The 16,697-nt window shown below is 50.1% G+C and overlaps 1 protein-coding gene across 6 annotated transcripts in view; it reads left to right on the top strand.

Annotated features, from left to right (window-relative positions):
* Nucleotides 1-16,697, top strand: part of Tenm4 (teneurin transmembrane protein 4) — a 707,062-nt gene that overhangs the window by 503,423 nt on the left and 186,942 nt on the right. For all 6 annotated transcript variants that reach the window (XM_023716613.1, XM_023716612.1, XM_023716611.1 and 3 more), the window contains one exon: nucleotides 15,763-15,933. In XM_023716613.1, coding sequence (XP_023572381.1) covers nucleotides 15,763-15,933 — 171 coding nt within the window. The remainder of the gene's footprint in view (nucleotides 1-15,762; nucleotides 15,934-16,697) is intronic.

Below are 16,697 nucleotides of genomic sequence, written 5' to 3'. Positions count from 1 at the left end.
GGTGCAGTGAATTTCTTGTGGGAGGGAAAACCTGTGTCCAGAGTGAGTGGAGGGGGTTAAATGCCCAGACTGTAGACTCTGGGTCCATCTGTGTCACCTGCTGCCTGGGCAAGGACTTATTCTGCTTATGCTTTGGGTTCTTCATTGTAAGGTGGGAATAACAGTGAACAAACAAGCCTAAATGAGATTATGAGTCACTCAGCATAGTTTAGCCCCGCATGATATAAAAGTGTCCAGCGTTCAGAGCTGCCCCTGATAGAAAAGTTTAGTGGTGATTTTCTGAGCATTGAGGTTATTAGGCAGATTTGTTGCTCATGTGTGTTGGGTTGCTCCTTTGTTTTCAGATTGAGAAGAGTGTTATAAAGAGGCTAATTACAAAGTGAAGGCAGATGTCAGGGAGAAGCCCTACCCAGGCTAATGACCCCTACTATCTCTGAGTAAGATGGATGGGGAGGGAATGCTTGCCAGGGGCTGGAAAAGGCAGCATAGGAGAGGGCTGCTAGGGGCCTTCAGCAGAGCAATGAAGAGGATGGAGGGAGCAGGCCATCAGCTCTCCGGCCCCTCCCCTTGTGGAAGCCAGCAAGCAACCAGAGATCCAAGGGAACTTGACCCAGGTCCTGAGAGGAGCCTAGCAGTGCGCGGAGCCCAGTGGAGGAAGGCAGAGTGGATCTGAGGGCAGATGGGTGATGCCAGCCCCGCGCTCTCCAGAGCTCCTTTGTGAACCACGGGCAGGGCTCTGCCTTGTCCCCCGAGCATCTGACCTTGGGTCCAGGCCCCACCTCGACTCTGGCCTGGCTCTCACCTTCACACGTTCTCAGACTCTACCTGGGCCTCTTCTTAAATCAGATTTATTGAGATGCAGCCTACATTCCGACAGTGAACATGTTTCAGGCATGCCATTCTGTGAGCTCTGATAGACAGCTGTGTGGCCACCTCCGCATCAAAGAGGACACATCCCCTGCTCTAGAAGGTTCTCTCCATGTTCTCACTGTCTTCTCTTCTTCACCTGGTGCTTTCATGCACTGCTTTTGAGTAATGTAGCAAAAAAGTAATTTATTTACTGAATCCAAATTAGGAATTACCTAAATAATGTCCAAGCTCTAAGACATTTAAGTGCTTCTGAGAAAATTTTAACATATAATTTAGAATTCAAAATGTTAGAGCAAGCAATGGAAACATCACAGGACTTCTTACACTTCACCTTTTAATGGGTAACACCAAGGCCGCCTGCAATGGCGTGATGGAAAGTGAGGGCAGCAGCGGCTCCTAGAAACTGGGGTGGGGGAAGCCAGAACGCAAACAGCACTAGAGGTAGTGCTGAGCTGCAGGCTGCCCTGGGACAGGCCTGGATTCTAGCCACATCGTGCCTGATTACACTGGGACACTCGACAGGGACCCTGCTCCCACGATGCCTCAGTTTCCTGGCCTGTGAATCTAGGTGACAGACTTGCAGGGATGAAATGACCATCAGGCGTCCATTTCTCACCAGGAAACTGCTAGCAAGCGCAACCTGTCGTCTTCTTGCCCTGGCCAACAAGTCACCTTGAATCTGAGGACTGAGCAGCTCCTGCCTTTGAAATGTCTCCAGAAAGAAAGGGCCAGCTTTACTAGTACATTAATGTCGTATAGCACAGCAGCGGCTGCAGGGGACAGGTCCTTCTCCAGGGCTTCCAGGCCGGAAAGCTGTTCCAAGGTCTCCAAAAGGCAGCGTAGGGCAGGAGGGTGAGGAGGCAGCTGCAGCTGTTGTCCGGGTGATCCTTCCACAGCTCTGCTGCAATGGAGTGGACTTTACAGATTTTTAGCAACCCTAGAAAGAATTTATCTCCCAAGTCTTATTTTTATCCCAGACTAATTACTGTTCAATAACATAATTTAATTGTACTTAGGTGGAAGACAGACAGAGAGAAACATGGAGAGAGAGGCAGGTTCCCTGGAGGCTGTCCCTTTGCTCTGGGGGTACCTGACATCCACGGAAGGGGGAGCTGTTACAGACGGGCCATACCTAGGGCCCCAGGGCCTAGGACAGAGATAGGGGTGCCAGGCTCAGCTGCTGTTGGTTGTAGGACGTGAGAGAGACCAGTGAGAGCAGAGGTGGCTATGGAAATCACAGTGCTGTTCTTTCTCTCGGGGCTTCCTCAACAAAACAACAAAACCATAGCTTGACAGCTTCATCTTGGAGGGATAGCAGTCCGCAGACATAAAGCCAAGTAGCACGCGCTCTCCAGCCCCAGTGCACATGGGGTTTTCCAGTTGTCTCAGTCTTGATTTCCTCACCGGTAAAATGTCAGTTAATATCTAAGTGGCCCTTTGAGGCTTCCAGGAGGGAACGTCTGCAGGGTTCTGTGGCCTGTAGCAGGCACTGAATGCATCAGCCGCGTCCCTAGAGGTTCAGAGAAAAGCGTCTTGGGCTCAGCAGCCAAGGGCTTTCCCCGCATGCGGATGGTTCATGCAGTCGGGGTCAAGTAGAGTCACTTCTCCACGCTCAGGTTTGAAGTGGTGGAAGCCCCTGCTGAGCCTGTCCGGCGGATGTGTCCAGGGCTGTGGGTGCATCACTGCCTCAGAGTCCCCTGGGGTTGCAGGGACAGCCAGATGTGTTAGGAGCTCGAGGCAGTTCTATGCAGATGGTGAAAGTGTGCTCCAGGATTTAAACCAAAGGACGCAGAAATTCATTCTAGCCAGGAAGATAGATACAACTGCCACAAGACATGGAGCTTTGAAATCACATAAGATACTGCAAGAGGAGAGGAGTGGTTTCTGCAAGATGGAGCTGCCTTCACGAAGGCAGAGGGTGGCGGAAGTGGTGGCACTCTGGGCACCTGTGCCAGGAACAATGCTCCATGTGGCTGTATACATGTTGTACCCTCTCTGGGCCTCAGAGCCTATTTTATTGAAGGCTTTGAATGTAGAATGACAGAAATCCCAAAGATAGCGCTGGACCCTGGCTGCCCACCCTCTTTTTTTAAATGTATTTGGTACAGGGTCTCACTATGCTGCTTGGACTCATAGTGATCCTCCCGTTTTCAGCCTCCCCAGCACTGGGATTGCAGGTGTGCACCACCATCCCTGCACTCGGTGCCAGCTCAGCATGCCTGGGGTTAGGACCAGTGAAGCATGTGGTGCGGGAGATCGAACCCGGTCCCTGCACGTGCCTAAGCAGGCGCTTAGTTCTCTGAGCTACCTCGCCAGCCCCACCCTCTTATAAGAGAGGCTCCACCAGGCAAGGGCATCGTAAATTCTTACCTTTGTGTGAGGCCGTTCATATCAATCAATCCTCTCTAGCCATCCGTACACTAAGTAGAATTATTAACAGCCTTTCCACGGTGGAAACTGATGTTCCCAGCTGCTGAATAATTTGTGCAGCTAGACTGTTGATAGCAGTAGAGCAGGATGTAGGAACCAGATTTTCTGAATCCACATAGATCACATTGCTTCCAAATGTCACTTTGTCCCAAGCCTGAGGCTCAGAGCAAAGTAAGGGCTTACTATCTGGTTCGGGGCTTTCCTCTGCCCTGTTCCCAGCCGCCCCAGCAGGTCTGACCGGAAGTAGCAGAGGCAGCCGCTCACACAGATGGAGAGCGAACACCTGCCAGCGGGCACTGCTCCTGGCATTGCCTGTGTCTATCATTCCATGTCATCCGTGATTTAACTCATCCAGTGATTATGTGACATTTGCCAGTCATCTGCACTGGGTTGTTTTACTTTCATTTTTATAGATGAGAAACTAGGCCGTGAAGGTTAAGCCACTTGTTCTAAGCCATGTCACGTGTGACGGAGAGCTGGCATCCTCTGCTGTACTATAGCTGGAGACAGGGAAGCCTGGAGCTGGTCTCTTCATCTGATCTCTTGTGGGTTGTTTTTTTTTTTTTTTAGGAACTGGGGATTGAACTCAGGCCCTTACACTTGCCAGGCAAGTGCTTAATCTACTGAGCCATCTCCCCAGCCTCTGATCTCTTGTTAAAGAGACAAGCAGATTGGCTTGCCCCTGGGAAGGCAAACTAGCACCCCTGCCCCGTGCTGGGCGCTGTGCTTGAATGGCTGTGGTTGCACTCGAAGGTCTCAGTGTGCAGGGCAGCTGGGTGGCAGCGAGACCTCAACATCCACTGCTCACTGCGCTCTGAACCCCGTGGACTCTGATTCTGCCAACCTCGGGCTTCATCCAGCATGAGCAGGCTGTCGCAAGACACATTTCACTTTGGAGAAAGACCTTCCTGCTGGTGTGTGGCAGCCAGCTAGATTTCTTGCGCCCTTGAGCCTGGACTTAGATTTCATTCACACCCTATAGTAGGGAGAGAGAAAAAGTGCCAGGGTCGTTGATTTTGCTGTGGCCTCCATTCTGTCACACTGCCCCACCCTTTGCCTTTGTGCCTACCTGTGAGTCCTGCAGGAAGGGCCTGCGCCTCAGCCTCCTGCGGTCCTGAGGTTATGAAGGCATGCACAGTGTCCCCAGCTGTGCTTGTAGGAAAGGTATTTAGAGGAGATGGAGTGGGGGGTAGTAGGCCTTGAAATGAAAATGTGGGATAGGTAGCATTTTTCTTTTCCTGAAAACTGGAAAATTGCAACTTGTTTACGTCCCCTAACTTTTCTGCAGTGCCTTGGGTCCGTTAGCAGTGCTGTGTTTACGCCTGCTTGCACAGGTCTGAGGCGGTGCTGCTAAGGGCACAGACGCGTGTTTGCAGCCATCTGCCTCGTAAACGCTGGATTAAACTGGAGCGTGCAAGTGTTCTTCCACTCACAGCTATTGAGCAATGTAATAATAATGACTTGCATTTTCAGTACACTCTGTAAGGTACTAAATTTGATCTGTACAAGCAGCTGAAGGATAGTTTTATATTATTTCTCTTTGCACAGATGAAAACCTGAGAGTCACAGTGACCAGGTGACTTATCGCTGACATAGGTAGGAAGAGGCAGAGAGGGGCATCTGAGGTCTTCTCTCTGTGTCTGTCTCTGTCTGTCTCTGTCTGCCTGTCTCTCTCTCTCTCTCTCTCTCTCTCTCTCTCTCTCTCTCTCTCTCTCTCAAGCTGCTCCACTGAGAACCAGGTGGGACAAGGCAGGAACCTCAGGACAAAGCTTGTGGGAGGAGTGTCAAATAATGGGAAGGGCCCAGAGCAGGTCACAGTTCCCTGGGAGTGTGGCCTGCGTCTTTTTAAGAGAGGTTGTATTTGAAGCAGACCTTCAAGGATGGGGCAGTCTTCTTTAAAAACAAGAGGGGCCTGGGAAATAGCTCAGTAGAATAAGTGCTTGCCTGGCAGGCGCGAGATCCTGAGTTCAATCCCCGGTATCATAAAAAATAAAAGAAAAAGAAAAACAACAAGCAAGTGGCCATTCCAGGCAGAGGGCTTTGTAAGGGTGGAGCCTGAAGGGCTAGACAGGCAGGTGTACCCTGGGGACAGGAAGGCCACACTGAGAGACTCCCAAGTGGGAAGACGCAGTGTGGACCACTGACACCGTGCCTGACAAGTGCTGAAAATGCTCTTTGACAGTCATTCCTGCTCTGCAGAGCTATCATCTCAGGTGCCTGTCTCCAAGGAACTGTGGCCAAGAAAACTTGAGTGGTAAGAAAGGACCACGTGAGGATCAGACTGGGTGATTTCCCCATTGTTACGCTTTACACGAGAGCACACCAAGCAGCGTAGCAGGGTGGCAGGGCGCATTCGGATCCACCTGGATTAGACTCGGTCCTGAGGGTCGTTTCATTCTCTTATTGAATAGGCACCTGGAGCAAGTTGTTGGGCCTCCTTGAGCCTCAGTTTCCTGATCGTGCCAGTGAAGGTAGTGGTGATCCCCACCTCAGAGTGCTGCAAGGATTCAGTGGCTCTGTTTATGAGCGCTCAGCACAGGCTTGGCACAGTCTGCCTGTCACCAGCTAATGATGTGGCTGTTGTATACCCTCACTGTCACAGTCATTGTGGTGCTGGGAATTCTATACTGCTTTATCTTCCCTAACTAAGGAGCTGGCAGTATATACAAGGTACAACAAAAGCATGGTGAATGTTTAAGTTAGATAAAAAATTATAGGGGCCGGGGAGATGGCTCAGTAGAATAAGAGGACCTGAGTTCAATCCCCAGTTCCACAAAATAAATAAATAAATAAATAAATAAATAAATAAATAAATAAAAAAAATTTAAAAATTATAGTAAAAGACACATTGTTATTGATCCCTCTGAAAGTACTCGCCCTTGCTTTAAACACACTTGCCCCATCAATCTCCCCACTTTCTGGAGTGGCTGTGGGAGCCCCCTTCCTGTCTTCCTGTGTGCTGTCATGCCTGCTTTGCTGCCCTGAGGTAGTTCCCCACGTTCACCCTTCATGACTACTTGACTTTGAGGAAGGGTCCGAGCAGCAGGCCTGGTGAGGAAGGCATGCGGTGCTCACCTGAGGCTGTCACGAGCCCGCCATTCTGCTGGTGGCACCAGGCAGCAACGTGCCCTGTAGCTCTCTGAACAGACTGTAATGACAGTCACGAAAGAGGACGTCCAGAACCACTTCAGAAGGGGCCAAGACGGCGAGATAAGCGTGCTCACAGCAGCGGGTGGGTATTTCGAGGGGAATGAATGGCCGTGTGTCTTTTACGGTACTGAATGTTTAAGAATGTACACAACAAGCACACGGTTTGGCCAAGAGCATGAGGCCGCTCACATCCCTCAAGCACCTGGCTCTGGCACGACAGGGGCCTAAAGGTGCCACATGGTCCCCAAGGGCTGAAAATGACGAAGGCGTGGGATCCTGGGGCTCTGTGGGGGGGCAATCAGATACTCTCCTGTGAGATTTAAAGCTCTCTTCCAAAATGCTTCTCATTATGGAGAAGTGTTGTCTGAGTACTAAGCCAGGGACAGGCTCTGGGTTCTGCTGTCTGCCCGCTTCCCTCTCACTGAAGTAAATGTTCCAGGCAAGCGTGTGCCCTAGTACTGCGTACACAGACTAGAGCTCCATCTGGGGCATGGGGGAGACAACCTCCTAATCCACTTGGATCATGGAACGAAATCGCTTCCATGTTGACGTGCCAGAGGAAACCAGGCCGTGGGAGGTTGGCCCATAGGACCACGCCACAGATTGCGACTGGTCGTTATGGGAGTGAGCAGAGTAGTGGCGTCCTGCCCACCCGGGGTCTCAGAGGCACACTCACCCATACTCTTCTCAGGACTGTGTGGTGTTGACATCAGTGACAGAGGAGAGGGTTTCCACGGAGGGAAGCTGGTCCTGAGCAAGTGAGAACACCTGGTGCAGGGGCACCGTAGGCCAGTAGTGTCCACGTGTGCCACAGAGGACTGTTCACTATCACCAAAAGCTAAAAGGTTCGCCATCGCTGCCTCAGATGGCCTTGTGATTAGTGGTAGCACTTGCATACCCTGCCACCATGAAGAAACGAGTCTGACTGGCAGAGCTTGAGGCCAGCGTTCCCTCTGCTGGGAAAGAGACAGGCCCTCTCCGAGACCTGGCACCATGCGGTGTGCTGCCTGGCGGTGGTGCTGAGCAGCTTCCCAGAACACAGCAGCTGCAGCGGCCCTTGGCTCTGTGACCCCCCAGGCCACTAGTGGAGCCTCGTAAATGCAGAACAGATGGCAGGAGCCCCGCCTGGGCAAATGAGGCACTTAGCAAGACCCTGTCACAGGACAGAAATTAAAGTGCTGGGGATGTAGCTCCCTACGGAGGTCCTGGGTTCAATCCTCAGTACTGCCAAGAAATAAAAATAAAAGGAGCAGATGGCAGGTGCCCATTAGACTTAAGTCCCTTTTGTAGGGTCACCCCCGGAAGTTGGCAGTGTTCGCATAGAAACTGTTCCCATCAAAGCCGGCTGGAAGCCTGTTCCACACTTCCACAGCAACACTAAGAAGAACTGAGGGTGTGGGGCTGCCAGAACCTGCCGGGGATGGTGGCCCTGTGAGGGTGGCGCCATTGTGGAGAATTCTGGAGCCTTGGTTTTGCAGGGATACAGAATTAGGTTGATGGCACCTGTTTTGTAGCTGTTTTAAGATACCTAATTCTCAACATGGAGTTAATAATAGTATCTACCTTCAAGAGGTGTTTAAATAATGTAATGAGCGTGACTTCAATGTTTTATCATGCCCAGGACAAAATCTTAAGTGAAAGCTGCTGATATTTTACTAACAATCCTTATGATATGTTCTCCCTTTCCTTTCTTGCTCCTCTGGACCAGGCGCTGGGGACCTCTGCCCTGGCAGGGCTGGTGCTGGGGGCTCATTTCCCTCCTGCAGGCACCTAGGCCTGACTCCCCACAAGGGAAGCTGAACCTGATGGAAGAGCAAGACAAGAGCGTGGCTTTCCTGCTCTTTGGGGGCTTTCTGTGTGATTTGGACACAGGACCACCAAGTGGAAAGAGCACAGAGCAAGGGGTGTGAAGGTGGGGGCTCTGCGCAGGCCCACATGGAAGCACTGCTCCAGCCTAGGGCTCCTCGCCTTGCAGTAGAGGAGTCACCCGTGCAGCCACAGCCCAACCCCAGACCCTGAGCTAGGCCCCGCATTCCTCCTGTACTGGTAGGCCCCGACTTCAGTGTTTCAGGGAAGCCTTCATGTAACACAGAGATGACCGTGATGATGGGGCGACACCACGCAGAGGCCACCATCTGGCACTGTAATGCTTTGGTAAATAGAAGGCACTATAGGGAACACCTAAAACATGCCACTGCCTGTCACCTCCTTGGAGGTAGCCATATTGTCACCACAGTATTGATCAGGAAGCAGAGTAAAACAGTCACACAGAGGGGACCTGAGGGCCAGCACGGGCCTGGCTGGCTACAGAGACTAGGCTCATAGCCCTTGTGCTTCAGGGCCATTGTCCTTACTGTGCAGTTGGTGCAAGGCTGAGAGTCCAGCAGGTAAGAATAGGGGATTAGACTGAGGCCGCCATCAGGGTAGGGTGAGGTAGCCAGCCTCAAATCAGGGCTGTGCAGAGAGGCCTTGGTGGAACTTGTTGCATGGACAGCGCCCAGCAAAGACCACGCTCTTACGCTGTTACGCAGCTGCTTATTCTGTACAGAGCACTGCCCTCGGCTCCTGTGTCCCTGCAGTTTACTTCGCTACCGATGTTCAGTTCCCCAGTTAAATCGATATTTCCTCTCCATAATGACCGGGGTGCGCCTGGTTCCCACTGTGTGTCCTCTGCCTTCTGGCCCTCTCCACGGGGATGTACACACACTAGGCAGCTGCCTGCGACCCATGGCAGAAATGCTCCTCGCCCACAAGCTGCCGTGGTATAGGAAAGTGACTAACAGTGCCAGGTCCACACTCCAGAAAGCACTTAATTTGGGAATGAGAGACAGCAACCCTGATCGTGGCAGTCAGGCTTATGCAGAGACAGAGGAAAAGCAGTGTACTCCCTTGATTTAAAATTAGCTCCACGTACTCACCAGTGGGGTGGGATTCTGTCAAGCTCTTTTATAGTAATTCCACTTTTAAAAGCTGTTTTATCTACTGGGCAAATATCTTGTCCCTGTGCCCAAAGTCTGTCAACTCATGAGAAGGAATAGGCGAGCACCCTCAGCTTACAGAGATGTTCCAGCTGAGAATTACTAGCATAGAGAAAGAAAAATAGTGGTAGAACTGAGTCGGCTTAGCACACTTTTTAGTGGATGCAGGAGTGAGGGAAAGGCTCAGCAGTGACAGTGATGTTGACAGTGGCCATTCACTGACCTGCCACTAGGCACCAGGCATCGTCTAAGCAAATCACACGTGCTATCTCATTTAAGCCACTGAAGTCCTTGTATCTTCATTTTACAGATGAGGGGCCGAAAGCCAGAGAAGCTAAGTGCCTCGCTCAGTGCCAGGAAGCTAGCCAGCGACATGCGCTGGGGGCCTGGGGGGATTCCCTGCCCGCACACTGGCTCTGCCTATAGGCACGCTGGTTACCTGTGATTCTGTTGTCATCAGGGTATGAAAAGATGGAGACCCTCTGTTTTATCTCTGAGAAGGACCCTTACAGCAAAGCTAGCGAAGCTGGCAGCTGTGGCTTTGCCTTCATTTTGAAACTGTGATTTAATTTTAGCCATTGGGGCTCATCCGGGGTGTGATGCAGCAGGAGGAGAGCCTGGACGTTGGGGCCACTCGGGGCCGAGTTTAGATCTCCTGTGTCACGTCCTAGCTTTATTTCTTTGGGCAACCTGAGCTTCTCCGAGCCTTTAGTTTCCTCATTCAGAGTTTACCAGAGAATGACGGGTTACCTAGCAGCAGGCCGAGATAGCTCAGCTAACTGCCCTGGGCCTACTGGCCAGGGTCTAAGATGGCACATGCTCCCAGGCAGGACCCTTTCCTCATCTATCCTGCCAGACTGTACGACTTTGTTTTTAATATAAAACGGTGCATTAAAAGAGTGGGTTCTGAGGCTGAAGAGCAAAATTTATTCCTCATTCTACCACTGTGATTCAAAGCCTAATGTCCTTTTTATGTATTTCTTTACATATTTTTTTTCCATATGCATACCTAGTTTTACAGAAATGCTGTCAGGATAAACAGCCCATGTCGTGTCCTGCTTTCTGCACCCCCCTAACGTATCTTAAGCGTTTCCTTCATTGCTGGTTGCCATAGTTATTTTTTATCATGATTGCCTTATATTCCATCTAGACCTGTACCCTCATTCAGCTCTAAGTCACTCCCCTATTTTTAACAGCTAGGTTGCTTCCGGTTCTTTTCCTCTTGCACAGAACTGCATCGGTGTCCTAGCTTCTGGTCTAGGGCTTTTTGAATGTTGTGGTTCTGTAGCAAAAGCAGGACTATAACCCGGGAGAGGAAAGCCTGTTGTTCTTACTGTTCTGCCTTTTTGTTTTCCTCATTAAAAGGTCATAATTCAAAGGACTCCAGTGACTTCAATTTTATAAAAAGAACTTTATTTAAAAATAAACCAGAGCTGGCCAAATAGCTCAGCGGATTAAAACTCAGGGGCTGGGGGTTTGATCCCTGGGCCTGCCCATCCCTAGGATGCGCTGAGATGGAGATTGAGACTGGGTGTGGTGGCTTGCGCCTGTAATCCCAACAACTGAGAGGCTGTAAACAGGCAGATCACTACAAATCTGATCTAGTACTGAGACCCTGAACACCCTGTGGACCCTCCCTTCCCTAAAAATACAGAAAAACAACCCCCAAATCTGAACACTGCTATAAAACAGAAAGGTGGGCAGCAGTGTGGCTGGCTTGGACCCACTGTCTTTTGTAATCAAAGCTATCCCTTGGCTCTGCCATTCCTGGCGGGGCACAGCTGTCTTCTTTCACTCCCCAGAGATGCCAACTACAAGTGTGCGTTGGTTCCTCCGTTCAGTTTCTGGAAAAGCTCCATGACAGCAGCAGGAATTCTCCTGTGCTCACGTAGGCGACACCCACATAATGACATTGCTAATTGTGTCCTGCTGGCCGGGTGCTGCCGGGACCTTCGGTGTCTGAAAGTCTGCAGAAGCCTTTCTTAAAAATGTCACGATGGAGCTTGCACTCTGATGGAGCCGGCTCTCCAGTCTCACTGGGCAGGAAAAGGCAACCGGTAAATGTCATCCTTGGATCAGATTGACCAGAGCCCGGGGGAGTCAGGGCTCCCCCACGCTGGCTGCTGGCTTCTCGAAATCATTAACATTTCAGTGTGGGTGATCCTGTGAACCACTACCTTTCCTAGCCTTTTTCTGAACTCTTTAGCATTTTTTCACCTTTTCATTGAATTACAAACTAGTCTCTAGGAGAGCCACTATCGAGTTTCTTGTGTAGGTCACTTTCAGTGTACTGGAGCAGAGTTTTGCACTGTAGTTATAAATTCACTCCTCAGAGTGAAATTTAGATAATCCTGTGATGTAGTGGGTGGTGGGTGGCTGCCATTAATTCTTCAGAGAGGGAGGACTGCAGTAATTACAGTTTACCTTGTTTCAGTGGTCTGGTCCGTCCTTAGCAGGCCGAGGAGAACCACTTCTGTTTCTTAGCATTTTTATTTTCTTAGCTTTTGCTTTTTTGTTGTTTGATCCACGGCTGCTACCTCCAGATCTTTTTGCTAACATGAGTCTACTGCATTCCACAGCTTTGAACGACAGCTGCTGTGGGCCAGGGAATGTTTATAATTGGTATCACTGCCCTCTCACCCAAATACTTGTTTCAGCCTTTTCTTGATGGTAGTTTTCTGTTGCTGCCTGCATTTTGTTTCTAATTAAAGCCAAGTGTGGAAATGAGGAAGTGTGATTTGGGAACACGGGTTCCTACGGGATCATTGAGTTTGGTATTGCAGTGTGGTGGTCTTGGGTAACTTACTGTACAGTGTATCGGTGTAGCCCAATTCCTGCTCCAGTTCCATTACCCATATCACCATTGGATTTTGAGCCTACTTTTATCTGAGGATCCAACTTTGGCGTGAGCTTCACCTTCCAGTGACACCAGTTTCTGTGTTGCTCTTGTGAGTTAGGTGACCCAAGGAGAAGGCTGACCCTGAGCTGGCTGCTGTAAGGACTGAGTTATGGAGGAGAGCAGAGCAGGCCACCCGCCTCTCTCTCTCTCTCTCCCCCTCCCCTCTCCCCCTCCCCCTTCCTCACACCCTCACCCAAGATCGCAAAACCAAGCACCCACCACACGGTGCAGCAAAGGAGTCAAGGGGCCACTAGTGTGATTTCCACTGAAGAGCCTGGATCATAGACGGAGGTCCCTTTGGTCTGGGGTTGAAGATAATGTCAGCAGCCAAGTTCAACATGGCTCAGTCCTAATCATCCAGCTCCTGTCTGTTCACCCCAGCCATCGCTCAGCCCGGACTTGGAGACTCCAGGGTCTCTTCCCTAACTACCAGCCTGCAGAGTGACTTCTGGACATCTAGAGCTGGGTACAGAGCTTTGCTCCCCTGGGTGGCTTTCTGGAGAACCTTTCTCCCGAGTCACAGTGACCCCCGCCAGCTTCACAGCTGTGTGAGCCACAGGGGTGGGAGGCAAAGCAAAGAGGAGGGGCTGGTGTTCTGTGCCTCAGCTGGAGCCTCCTGTGGGTACCTTTCCCCAGGACTCCAGACCTGGGGGTCATCTTCACTTGCTTTTCACCTCAGTGTTGTTTGTTTGTTCTGGTGGTGGTGGTTTTTATCCAAGAACTTGCTTATGCATCTTCTTAAGAGAAAGCCTTGGCAATAAAAATGTTTCTCTTCACAAAGCTGCGAGAGTTCTGTTCATTTTGGGATTCATTAATTCTCCTGACCTTTTAACTAAACGGCACTTTGCACACTGAGGTGAGACAATTCATCCTAATGGGGAAAGAAGTGCTGCTCATTTAGGTGCGTGCATCTGAGCTGTCGCGGCCACGCAAGTTCCCCATTACCTTGAAGCTGCCAACATATAGAGCAAAAGAGTAAGAAGATAAGCAGACGTGTGAGCCAAGTCACCCTCAGAAACAGCAGTTTCCCTTCTTCCAGGCAAGTTAACTGTTTTATTCTTATTATTATCAACTACTCAGAAAAAGTACAGAACAATGTAAAGAACCTCACACATACCCAGCATTTAAAAAGGTGTCTGGCAAGCGTAAAGTGGTAAGTTTGATTTCTAGTCAAAAAAAAAAAAAAAAAAAAAAAAAAACCATGCCCAGTAAATGTCGCTCCTATTGTCATTATTACCAACAGCACAAATACAATGGCTAGAAAGTGGAATAGTCCTGTGGACATGGACTTGGCAAGACAGTGTGCCGCGGAGCATCTTCTAGGTACTGTGATCCTTTGCAGTGAAATTAGTGCACCTAGGCCAAAGCTGTTGGGATTGAAAACCAGCTTTCTCATCTCTAGTTCTGTGCCACAAGAAGAGATAAATAAATCTGAGGGTCACCCATTGCCTGATCAAGTGGGTGTGTCCCCTCCATGGCCTGTGTTTGGACCTAAAGTCAGAAGCATGTGCTCAGTGCATCAGGCACCCCTGAAGGGGTGTGTGTGTGTGTGTGTGTGTGTGTGTGTGTGTGTGTCTTGAAAGCAGTCACAGCGTCTCCAAGCAGCTGTCTGTGTTGTCTTCCATAACCTAGGGCCAGGTAGAGGAGCTGCCTCTGCTTCACAGGCCCTGCATTGTTGCCTACCTAAGAAGAGGTGGTAGAAGCAGGGAGGCTCTTTGATGCGGAGGAGAGATGTCTGTACTGCTGGCCTTGCTGATGCAGCACGGTGAGAGGCACCAGGGCAGGGTGGCTGGAACCCAGACCCCCAGCCACAAGACACACAAGGCAGGTTCTTGGAATGCGAATGGACTGGGATCCTAGACCAGACTGTGCCGCCCATCAAACACTTAACCTTGCATGTGTCAGTTGGTTTTGTATCTGTCTCTTCAGCTATAAAATGGGGTTGCTAATACCTTTAGAATTGCTGTGAGTTACAAGAAATACTGCTTTTAATAGTCAAGACAGTGCATGGTACATAGTAAGCACTCAGAAATAATAGTTTGTATTTGTCACAATTTTATCTCGCCATTCTGAGACTTTTTTGTTCAGTTTTTATTGAGTATATCACTTTTGCCTCTTTGTGGGGCAGAGCATTCTGATTCAGGACACATGTGCATTGCATGATGACCAACTCACAGCAGTGGCACCCTCCTCTCCTCAAGCATTCCCCGTCTTTATGCGCTGGCAACTCGAACCGCGAGTGCTGCCTTGGTCACACGGGCCCAGCACATTGCGAAGAGGGCTGGACGTGGTGTAGGTGGGGTGCCGCGCTGCCCGCCACACTGGGTCTGCAGGCTCCCATCTCTGGAGATCTTCCTGTGTTCCCATGGACCTCTAGGGCCTGGTCACCCATCGCTCTGGGCCTTGCCCTTTGAAGCCCAGAGGTGACGTGTTAAATACACTCTTGTGCCTATTACAGTTTTTCTTGCAGGAAAATGCATAAAGAACCTCCTCTTTTTTAGGGTTCCATATTATTTTATGGGGGGGAACTTATTTATCCTCTTATTGGTGGACTACTTTAAAACAGTGTGTTATTGCAAATTATGCTGCAGTGAGTAACCTTACGTACAACTTTGGGATATGAGTGTGTGTGTGTGTGTGTGTGTGTGTAGAGCTCAGGCCCTGAGAGCTGTGACCCTTAAGCCCAGGGCACAGGCCACGTGCATTTCGCATTTGTAGGCTTCACCAAGTGCCATTTTATGTGCACGCTGGCGAAGTCTAAGTGTGCTTGCTTCCCGTTCTGTGTATTTCCGTCCTTTTGTATCTTTGCCAAACTGTATGTAAAAAATAATATTTCAGGGCCAGGGAGATGGCTCAGTGGAATAAGTGCTTCCCTGGAAAGCACAAGGGTCTGAGTTCAATCCCCAGTTCCTGCAAAAAAAAAAAAAAAATAATAATAATAATAATAATATTTCAGAGTGCAGCTTTAATTTCTTTCACCATGCAGGATGTCAAGAGGCTTTTCATATGATTAAGAGCCACTCGTATTTCTTACTATAAATTGTCTGTTCTTATCTGATGCCGGTTTTCCTATGGAGTTGTTGGACTTTGCGCATTATTTGTAGTTCTTTTTTTTAATTAAAAAAATGAACTATTTGGGATATATATTACAATTTCCTCCCTGGATTGTTATTTATCTTTCAAAGCATAAAGCCCCAGTTTCCTAAAACTCTTCCCTGCATACCCTTTTCCATCTATGCCAGTCTGGGAGCCCCAGCCCTGGTCACCTTGGTGTCCCCAGCCCCGACACAGGGCCAGCACTTAAAAGCTCTCTTAGGGGCTGATGTTGAACTGAACTGAGTGTCTGACCTCCCTACCCCCACCCTTCCCTATGGCTTGGGAGTTCCAGTTCCTCCTCCACCAGAAAAAGATGACTTTTCTCATTGCTCACCACAGCCATGCACCTGTTTGGCCTAAACTGGCACCTGCAGCCGATGGAGGGGCAGATGTATGAGATCACGGAGGACACAGCCAGCAGCTGGCCTGTGCCAACGGACGTCTCCTTGTATCCCTCGGGGGGCACTGGCTTAGAGACCCCTGACAGGAAAGGCAAAGGAGCCGCAGAAGGTAGGGTTGCTGCGTTGTCCGTGTCGTGAGTCCTCTGTGTCTCCTTTGAGCCAAGGAGACCTCCATCACGTGCGTCCTGTGCCTGGCTCGCAGCTCCATGCTCTGGCGCTTGCTCCATCCTTCCACGCTCCACGCCAGCTGCACGTCTACTGTGTCTTCATTGCGGTTTCTTGTCATTGTGAGCTCGGAGTGGGGCTTGGGCAGATCTCATGGCGCTCACCAGTGTCCCATCCCATGCCTCGGGAGCATTCTGGGTGCTCAGTGTAAGGTGACCATCTTTGTGTGGGGTCAGATTGCCTTGGGGAGACTTCGAAGGATGAATGGGCATCACAGGAGTGAGGTGTGGCAGGAGCAGGTAGACCTCAGGGTCCAGGACTACACTTCCAGGCTCCCACTACAGTCATGTGACCTGGAGCAGCTCATGTGATTTCACCTGCAGTAATAACCGTAGTCATTAGTGTCTGCACAGCATGTCTGCTTCACAGCTTCTCATCAAGAGCACCTCATTCCCCATTTAATCCTCACAGAAATGTGAGGTAAGTGTGACTGTCTATGCCACTTCTAGATACAGAGGCTAAGAATCACGTTAAGAAAGGACTCAGCCAGAGTCCCACAACAGAAAACAGTGAGGAAAGTAAGCCCAGGCCTGCGACTCCAGACTTCTTGTTCAGCCCCTAAACTTTCCCACCTGAGGCAGCCCTCGGCCACATGACCGCGGCAGGGGTGCAGATGTGAAGTCCTGTCACGCATTGCGATGCAGAAGC

The sequence above is a fragment of the Octodon degus genome, unplaced genomic scaffold (genome assembly GCF_000260255.1).
Source record: "Octodon degus isolate 3935 unplaced genomic scaffold, OctDeg1.0 scaffold00049, whole genome shotgun sequence".
Lineage (NCBI taxonomy): Eukaryota > Metazoa > Chordata > Mammalia > Rodentia > Octodontidae > Octodon > Octodon degus.
The sequence above is the reverse complement of the archived record's forward strand: the minus strand, read 5'-3'. Positions and strand labels throughout refer to the sequence as shown.